Consider the following 10,148-nt stretch of genomic DNA (forward strand, 5'->3'; position numbering starts at 1 on the left):
AAATGATGAGAAACAGTGTATTTCAAACCAAAAAAGTAAAGTGAAAGTAAAAACAACACATGAAGAAATACTGAATACTTTTTATTGAAAATTCTCTTTCCATATATTCCAAAAGTAGGCATTCAGTTTATATCCATACTACTTTCTTGCTAATTAGCATTCACCATAAAAAGATTCAGGTTTCGTAGGAGTAGGAGTTTTCCTATTAAATCATCATTAGTTATGGTGTATGCTTTCAAAGCAGCTTTCCTTTCTTCATCCAGGAATCCTTTACACAACTGTATCTGTAATTCAACTTGGTTAATCAAAATTAGAGAAAGCTAAGCTACAAACAGAGAAATTACACAAATGTCAGTGGTATATTACCTTGCTAATCAATACAGATTTAACAAATTCAGTACTGTCATAAACAAAGATAAACATTAAACCAAGACTGAGTTTGTTCTGTCCCTTTCTGTTAAGAATACTGATTCCACACAAAGAATTGTTAACACTTCTCACTTCAGACATGATCTTATTAATCATTCAGTGGGATTTTACAAACTGTAGTAGAATGCATCGGTGGATCCTGATACTGCACCTAACCCACAAACGTAAAGCATACATGTGATTTTGTGATTTTAAAATAATTCAGTTGTTGCTCGTATCTTACACTTGAGATAAGAAGTTATTTTGGCACACTGTTTAGAAATAAGCTTTTCTTGTACATAATTTGTATCCCCAGGTCAGAAAAAGCTTTTGAGTATATTCTATCTTAATTAAAAAAAAAAAAAGGAAAAAAAAAAGATTAAAGTGTCTGTTTTGCTTTTCTTCTATTCTTGATTGCAAAACATCAGACAGGAACCCCTAGGTCATAGTTTATGTTCCTGTCCTCACAAATGCAAGCAGAATGTTAGAAGAGAAACAAGGAAGACAAATTAATCGCGAATGCCGACACCTCCCACATGCAACTGAAAAACAAACTCTGGGTTAATTAAATTCCTTTATATTAATGAATTTTTTGTTGATGGAGTTTGACAGGTATTATGTAATTCCAAGAGCACTGCTCTTTGCAAAACCTTAACTCTACACTCATGTCACCTGTCGTGGTCTAATTTTCATTTGGGAGTAATGGAAATACTTCTTTATTAATCTATTATTTTTTTCCACTGCTGCAATTAAATAAATTTAGGCAATAGGACTTCCTTGCATTTTTAAAGTGCTTAGTTTGTTTTTCATGCTCAGTTTCCTGCCCTTTCCTGTCACTGTCAGGTGTCGCTAGTTTCACTTGCTCCTGCTGCTGGTGACTCTCAGGCAGCAGTGAGCAGACGTCACTGTCAGGATTCAGTGATGTCCTCTGCTAACAGCTGGCCGTGTCACCTGCAAGAATTTGGAAGTGCTCCGCGACACTGTCAAGTGACAGAATTTCCTAGCTCTTCAAACAAAAGGTGTCGACAATGACAACATCAGCTACTAGATGTTGAGTCTGACGATGCTGTCTGCCAATTTCAGGTTAACTGGTTTTTACAGCTGGTTTTCCCTTTTTTTCATAGTTTTGTATCTTGTCTAAGAATTTCCACACCTTCTCCTGGAGGAACAATTTCTACCTGTTCATGGCTACCTGTCTGATCATGTATGTTATGGTCAAAAACTCTGTGACGCCGACCACTGTGAGGGTGATGTCTTTGAGTTTCAGAAGGAGCCTCATGGTTCTGATTTTTGGAATGGCGGTGGTGGTGGTGGTGGTGTCTGTGCCTGTGCAGTTGGTGGTTGTGATTTGAGTGTTGACCACTTGGTTTGGGCTCTACCTCTGCTAGCTTTTCATCTGCTTTTTTCGTGATGTTTTCGCATGTTGCATCAATATCAGGTTCCTGCAAAACATAAGTTTAAACAAAGCATTGTATTTAATTAAACTACTTGTAAATATTAATCATATAAGTATTTTTGCAGTACTTAGAACCCAACCAATGAGATATTTTAAACTGCTGTTTATAAGTAGTTTTGAAAAACTCATGGAGTAATGTAAGGGGTGAGCTACCATCTATATTTCCTTGCAGAAAAGAACAATGCATTTAACATTCCAGCTTCCAACAAAATCAAGAAAATACAAAGACTATCCAAAAAAGTTCTCTCTGTAACCTCTGGAGGTGGGTGGGGAGGGGAAATCCAAACATGTTGGCTTCAAGAGCAGAGTCTACCACACCCTCCGTGATGCAATTACAAAAGAAAAACTGGAAAGAAACATCTGCCTCCAAGATTTGTTGGAGGCACAAAAATCCCCCGTATCACCCACATCCCTAGCTTAACTGCCACTGTGGTTCTGTGGTTGGACACCTCAGGCACAGGTAAGCACGCCAGTGGAGCAGCTATGAAAACCTATCTCATACCACTGAGAGGGGGGTTGTGAAAGACGTTTCCATAAAAATAGATAAACCAGTCAGCAATATATGTCCAGTTGCTAAACATGAAAGCTTTCTTTAAATAAGAACATTGCAGCTGGCAAAGTTGTTCAAAATGGTTTCTCCATCTGAAGATTAAAGCACATTCATGTGTCACTGCTGCCTGGTTGGCTGTAACTCAGTGTAATAGGGCAGGGAAGATTTTCTGTCACATACTTTTTGTGTCCTATTTCAATTCCCAAATTGTTGTGTTTATCAGACTGCATGATTCCAACTGTGATTATTTGTGTAAGCACTAGGGGCTGAACGTGAGCCAGGCACAAAGGTGCTGTGTGCCTTCTGAACACCATATGTGGTGTTTAGCATTTTAAAACTTTCAATTGTCCCCCCTAAGGTTAACCAAGAGGGATAAAAAAAAAAAAAAAAAAGAAAAAAAAAATATGTGAATGTATCAAAAGAAACCTTGTTTTACAACACTGAAAGCTGGACAGGCCTCTTAACATTAAATTTTAGAAAATATGGTTTACATAATTGCTAATAAAAATATTCCCACATCCAACCTGCCTGAGGCCTACATTCAGCTGTAAAGCTGTATGATAGAAACCAAAACAATGATTCTTGTCCAACGTTCATGACTATGTATGCATGTTTCTTGGTAATCCTTGAAGTATTTCTGATCCCTAGTTACATGTAAAACAAAGCTACCCTTTTTCTTTCATAATAGTAATAATTGTCACATTGTATTACCAGTTTTTAAAATTAACTATTGTATACTGCATACATTTACTTCTATACAATATATTATTGTATGTTGTATACATTCAAATATAAACTAAAAGGAATAGTAACTTACACCAGCTCAGATTTGGCTGTCATGTTTCCCCCAAAAATACTATTTAATTACCTACCTGTCCCCAAAAATGGTATCTAAATGCTCACTAGCTCCAGAAACAGGATTACCACACAAAGTTGTATTTAGATTTCTGAAAATGATTTGCATTTAGGTCAAGGGCAGGAATTTGAATAATCAGTCTATTCTAAATTACATCTAATTCATTTTCAAAAATATGTAAATGTTCTCTGTTAGACCCACGAAATGTCTAGACTCAAAATGATGTCTTTCGGGATTAATCACACTGAAAAAAAAATGTAAGTACTGCTCAAATCCAGTTTCCTTTCTTAATATATGAAGAATTAAACTAGAAAATACCGTGTAAGAGCAGTTTCCACACTTGTTTTCACAGTACGCAATCTTAATAGCTTCTTCTACGTAGTTGAAAGACAGGAAGGAATAGGGAAGACCCAGGTGGTACACTAGGCGGCCGCATCTAAGAAGAGAAAGAACTTCACGGTTACGTATGCAGAAACATACACAAATAAAATTAAATATTTTTTTTTAACATACCTTATTTTACTCATGTCAGTCCACCCACAATGTACAGACCAACAGAGAGCAATTTCCTCCAAGAAACTTACAGTAAAAACCAGCATCTGCCTTACAAATACCTGTCTGCTCAGCCGCGTCAGTTGTAGTGTGAAGACTGATTTCTGACTGACATAACAACTCCACGGGCAGAAAACTCGGCTTCAGCTGCACTCAGGTTACCAAAGGTACACGTTAGCAAGACCTGTTTTACTAACGAGGAGGGCTGTTTGCATACTGGTACAGATAACCACAAGGTTATTGTGTACAAAGAACCACAGAATATCAGAGTTGGCAGGGACCCACACATCTCATCAAGTCCCACTCCTGGCTCCATACAGGACCACCCAAAAAACAAACCAAATGTCTGAGAGTGTTGTCCAAACACTCCTTGAACTCCAGCAGCTCAGTGCTCTGACCACTGTCCTGGGGAGCCTGTCCCAGTGCCCGACCACCCTCTGGGTGCAGAACCTTTCCCTAATGCAACTTAACGTTTAGTTTGTTTGTTTGTTTGTTTTTTATGGGAATGAACATTGTGATCTATCTCCATTAGTGATCTGGTGTGCATGAGGGAATTTTTACAGTGCGTGTTTGCCCCATGTCTGTACTGTAATGTTCTGGTATGTCCTTGACCAGCTGGAATAAATGTGCAAGCTGTACACAAGGGCACCTTCTTATGCGCCCCACCTGCAATGTCAACAGCAGTTCCTCCAGCCTGAGCTCCCTACATGTTTGCAGTACACATCTAGGACGACAGATTGGCAGGACAAAAATTCCTAGAACCAAAATGGATCACAGCCAAACTATTGCCAAATCAATTAGAAGTGCCAGTGTAGGTGTATCCTACATGTTGACAGCACAGAATTGTTCAACCTTTAAACGTGGGCCAGGTATCAGCTTTGGGGACCCTCCACGGATGACATTCTGTTTGTCTGTCATACAACATCAACCTTCCATACTGGGGTTTATTTGCTCCCTAATTTGCATTTGATGCCTAATTTCATCATGTTACCCAAGAACAAGAAGGACCAAAAAAAAGGTGAAATAACTTTCTATTTCCCTAACAAACTTCATTATGCTTCAGTATGAACTGAGAATGTTCTTTACACTAGCATAATAGTAACTGAGACGGACATCTTAACTGCAGGACTTTTCAAATAATTTCCATCACTTCAAAACTGGAAAATCAGGACTTCAATTAAATAATTATTACTAGTTCTGCCAAAAGATACATGTCCCTGTGACGCCTTCAGCAACTTCAGTCACAATGTTTTTGTGAGAAGTCAGGTAGCTCAAGTAGCTTTTCTGGCTTGATTCTAGTTTCAAATATATGGATGTAATGAAGTTGTCAGAGAATAAAAACAGCTTAACATCAGAATCATCAAATTCTGCACTCAACTATATTAATCTAAAATTAATAGTGATTAATTTTATGCAATTAATTATGAAGAATAATTATGAAGAAGAATGTACTTATCCCAAACTCACTTAGGCAAAAGCAGACTTTTCTTTCATAGCTTCCTTTTCCCAGCAAAAGTTCAAGTGCTTTACTCAGTGCAACTTAGATTATAACATTTTTGTTAGGAGATTATTTTAATGAATTAATATAGAGATTTACAAAGCATTAATCTAAATATGTGCAAATATTTTCCTGTTTTTCCTTTTAAACACAGACCTGTCATAGATAAGAAAATCATCTTTGTTTCCATTTAAGGTGGTCCACACATCAGCTTGATGTTCATCTTGTTGGTAGACAGTAATATACTCTGAAACACTTTCTTTCAGTAGGTGAAATTTCTTCTGGGAATAAGCTCCTTGATGGTTGACAACCACATACGAGATATTGACAAGTCCTTCATTCTCTAGCTTCACTCGCAGGTCCTCCAGTCTAGAGGAGAATGTGAAGAAGCAAGACCATAAATCAATTGTATTGGGTTTTTCTGTTTGGTTGGTTGTGTTTTTTTTGTTTGTTTGTTTGTTTTGTTTTATTTTGCTTTGCAATGCAAAAAGATTATTCTTAAATGTATGCATGCTTCCAGACATAAGTTATTTGCCACATCAACAAAAGTTAATGTCCTCCATGTTCCTTGCATTACAGCAAATGTTTTTTCCTCTGAGCTTTAATGGCAACAATCTAACATCATTAAAACATCCCTGCTATTTGCCATAGCTATCCACTATGTCTTTGGACTTAATGATCCTGAAGGTCTTTTCCAATCTAAATGACAGCATGACTCTATGCTATCACCAAGCCAGACTCTATAAGAGCTTAGAAAGCTAAGAAAGGCGACATCTGTTTTCAGATGAATTCAGTGATATTTTTATTGCAGCTCTTTCACACTCTTCATGGTCTAACAAAGATAGCTTACGAGATGTCTGTATTCAAACGCTGAGCTTTGGGTCACATAGGTGGTAAAAGAATGTACAAAGTGAATATATCAGGAAGATGAAAAATCAAGAAAGCAAACCTTTATAATAAAATAGGTTTGTACAGCAGCCAGATGTGATAGTCAGAAAAGGGATGTTACAATAACAGGATTGAAAAAATGGCTCTATAGAGTGTGTTTAAAGCCTGTCTGGCAGGAATCAGTCTTCCTCTTTTTCTGTTCCATCACAAACCCCTTCTGCCTTGCTACCTAGTACAGAAAGCTGCTTTCTTGCTGTACAGTGTTTTTGTTCATTCGATCAGGATCATTCCATATACATTACTCTATAAAACATTTTAATTTTTTCATTTCCAGGAGGTACTCTAGAACTTGAAAGAATACAGCTTTTCTAAAATGCATGGAATCAAGTCCAACTACCTTGAAAGCCAACCACAAAGCTCATTTTTGACTTCGATGGAGGTAGAAATTTCTCAGTTTAAAAATCCAGCTCTTGAAAAATTTGCAAAGACTATCATAATATGAACTTAAGCAGCCTAGAGGGGAAAACGCATATGTTATTACAGTGATCAAAATCAAGCCGTGAAACCAGAAGTATGAATTTTTAAGCCAAACTAATTTCACAACCACTAAATGAATCCAAGACAAGGGTTCTATGTAATTCCTGTTTGGGTCAACTTAAAGTTATTTCCTTGCTCCTGTTACTGTCATGCTACCTAGTTATTTCTACTGAGGTAGGTTCAAGAAACCAGCACACACCAACATCTCAGGACTTGTATGAAAATATAACAGATTCCCTTAAATGCTTCATCATTTTTTGCAAGGCCAGTTCTTACTGTATCTTCTGGTTGTTTTTTTTTTATGTTTTATTTTTTGTATCTAGAATCTCTGAACAGAGGCTGTGAAAGAACATTAAAAATGTGCATTTTGATTTGCCATTCCCCCTACAGATTTTACATAAAATATGAGTGATAACTAGACTGTTTCAGATGTTCTAGCCAAGTCAGAGGATTATGTTTCTTGGCTTCAGCATCCTACTATATTAATTATCTGCTCCTAGCTGAAGCATCTCTCTTGAGGAACTGTTTCTGTTGGCTTTCTGTGTGTTTTGGGTTTCACTGATGTCAAATTGATCTGATCTGATGCTGTAAATACCATCTGGAGAACACGATCTGTTAGTCAGGATGACGCTAAGAGCTGAAGAATCTTTGCCACCGGTGCAGAGCGCTCCTACACCAGGGCACACACACCAGCTGGGATTGCCGGGGCTTCTGAGGAAGCTAGTGTTCACTGAGTGCATCTGTAGTTGGGCACATGCATTATCCTCAGATGGCTTTAAAAAATCAACCACTCATGTTTTAACAAAAGATGGGAAAGAGATTTACGCTCACCTGGAAGCCTGCAGCAGGCACAGGTATCAGCTAGCCTGGAGGAGAGCCACCACCGTCACCGAGCCCCTAGAGTTCAGCATCGGGTTCTCCTCCCCGATCCGCCATTCGGGGGGCTCCTGGCAGTTCTGGGTCTCTGTCCCTCCTCCTGGGAGGAGACAGAGAACCAGAACTAGCCCCAGCCCTGCCCACATGGCTGGGCTTTATCTGAAAAGAGAGAAAATAAACAAAATGAGATCAATGCCTAAACGAAGTTCAGACACTGAAATTCCCACAACAGAACACAGCAGGATACTCATTGCATTCAGTTTAGTTAAAATAAATAAATACATAAAGTTAGAGGGCATAAAATTGAACTACTGTTGACTCCTTAATCATATTTCTTTTGTTTTGCAATTGAGTTCTCCTATATTAAGTATTTTTTTAAGTAATTAAGTAAGTAATTTTTTGTTGTTGTTGAAAAATAGTTCAGAATAACTGCAATTTATTTTAATGCTACTGAACAGCCTCATTTCCTGTTTTTTGAAATCAGTGGTGCTGAGCCAGTTTACACCAGTAAAAATCCAGACCAGTTCACTCCAGATTTGGGTGTGAATCCAACCTACTCAACAGCAAGTCCACTGACTTAAAAGAAATTGCACCACCAGAGTATTTTGATACATAGCAAGCATTACAGTTCCTGGCAGGAAAAAAGGAAAAGGAAAAGGAAAAAAAGGAAAAGGAAAAGGAAAAAAAGGAAAAGGAAAAGGAAAAAAAGGAAAAGGAAAAGGAAAAAAGGAAAAGGAAAAGGAAAAAAAGGAAAAGGAAAAGGAAAAAAGGAAAAGGAAAAGGAAAAGGAAAAGGAAAAGGAAAAGGAAAAGGAAAAGGAAAAGGAAAAGGAAAAGGAAAAGGAAAAGGAAAAGGAAAAGGAAAAGGAAAAGGAAAAGGAAAAGGAAAAGGAAAAGGAAAAGGAAGAGAAGAGAAGAGAAGAGAAGAGAAGAGAAGAGAAGAGAAGAGAAGAGAAGAGAAGAGAAGAGAAGAGAAGAGAAGAGAAGAAAAGAAAAGAAAAGAAAAGAAAAGAAAAGAAAAGAAAAGAAAAGAAAAGAAAAGAAAAGAAAAGAAAAGAAAAGAAAAGAAAAGAAAAGAAAAGAAAAAAGACGAAGTTTTTTAAAAGTCAGCTTGTAGCATTTGGATCCCATTGAAAAATCTCTAAAGAATACAGGAATAGAAACAATTTTGCAAAAGCAGGAAATGAAAACTCAAGTTTCAGATTTGCCCTATCTTACAAAAACTCCTGCCCACACTACGTCCATTTAATGTTTATGAGAATCAAAACATACAAGAAATTCTGTAGTTATCCTTCTATTCCAATAACATAATAATTTTGGGTTAATGGGTGCAGAAAAGTCCCAAATAAAGTTTTAAAACTGCTCCCAAACACATCCGAGGCTGTGGAATATTGTGATTCCAGCACTCACATCAGAGTTTGATAGTAAATACAGGATGTTTTGGACACAGTAAATTCTGATAAAGGGTAGGCTTTTCACCAATCTTGTCATATTCAGAAATAAATAAATAACACCAAACTTTTAATTACTGATCTTTTCAAACAAGAGCCAGCTGCTGCAGTGCCAGCATCATGTTGAGAAATCCCGCTGTCCCCACGTTCCCTGCCTGCAGTTGTACCAAAATCGTTTTGGGGTACAGCACTTTGAGGATGAGATACTGGCCCAAGAAGCATCAGCAGAGCCAGCTGTTCACTCTTCCCACACGTCTGGGACACTGTCCACCTTGACAGGGCTCTGCTAGGAGAGCGCGAAGCTCCTGGGGCATCTGGCGATGCTGCTCTGCCTCTGCAGCCTCCAGACAGGAGCTGCGCTCCCACTTAACACTTCCCTTCACTTTTCGTTTTCCAATGGAAATTTCCACAGCCGGCCTTTTCAGCCGGGGAAACAAGCGGACACCCTGCCAAATCTGAAGTCCTGGCACACTAGTCGAAGCAAAAACAGCAGACTTACCCCTTCCTCCCCACTCGCCTTGGCAGCGCCGCTCCGCTGCGCCGCGGAGGAAAGTGTGGTGGGGAGCAGGGCTGCAGTATTTATACTGCTCTTGTTTATCTCGCTGTGCAGACACAGTTCAAAGTTCAGGGAGCTCACTCCGAGCGACCTTGCAAGCGAAGCAAACCCCTCCAGCAAAAGTGGCCAAAATATTTCTGGGTTAACTAGTTGCGAACAGAAGCGTTTTGTCAGGCAGAATGGCGAGGAGTGCCAGGCGCGAGGGCTGAATTTCGGGTCGTGCCAAGCACTGGTCACCCCAGAGCTGGAGGCAGTGGTACAGCCAGAAGGGAGGGGTGGGCCAACGAGTCCTTATTTTGTGAACACAGCCAGAGGGGGAAGGTACTTCTCCATTCACAAAAATGCTGAGCTAGCAGGTTTTTGCACTTATGCTTTATCTCGTGGTTGCTTAGAGGGTGGTGTGCCAAGGCTGAGCGCCTGTGCGCTGCAGAGCTTCTCTGGCACAGCTGCTCTGGGTTACGTCAGCTGGCACTAAAACTTGGGGAGAATCTGCCCGTTCGTCAGCTTATGCCAGAGGTTAA

The 10,148-nt window shown here is 38.9% G+C and overlaps 1 protein-coding gene across 1 annotated transcript; it reads right to left on the reverse strand.

Annotated features, from left to right (window-relative positions):
- Window positions 1-84: 84 nt before the first annotated feature.
- SELENOP (selenoprotein P) lies at window positions 85-9,626 on the reverse strand. The gene is made up of 5 exons (XM_084305041.1): window positions 9,571-9,626; window positions 7,577-7,780; window positions 5,477-5,689; window positions 3,589-3,706; window positions 85-1,850 (listed from the first exon to the last, which is right to left on the reverse strand). The coding sequence occupies exons 2-5, from the start codon at window positions 7,765-7,767 to the stop codon at window positions 1,248-1,250; spliced, it is 1,125 nt and encodes a 374-aa protein (XP_084161167.1). The 5' UTR covers window positions 7,768-7,780; window positions 9,571-9,626; the 3' UTR covers window positions 85-1,247.
- Between the last annotated feature and the right edge of the window lie 522 nt (window positions 9,627-10,148).

Source organism: Netta rufina (genome assembly GCF_964035555.1).
Source record: "Netta rufina genome assembly, chromosome: Z".
Taxonomy (NCBI): Eukaryota; Metazoa; Chordata; class Aves; order Anseriformes; family Anatidae; genus Netta; species Netta rufina.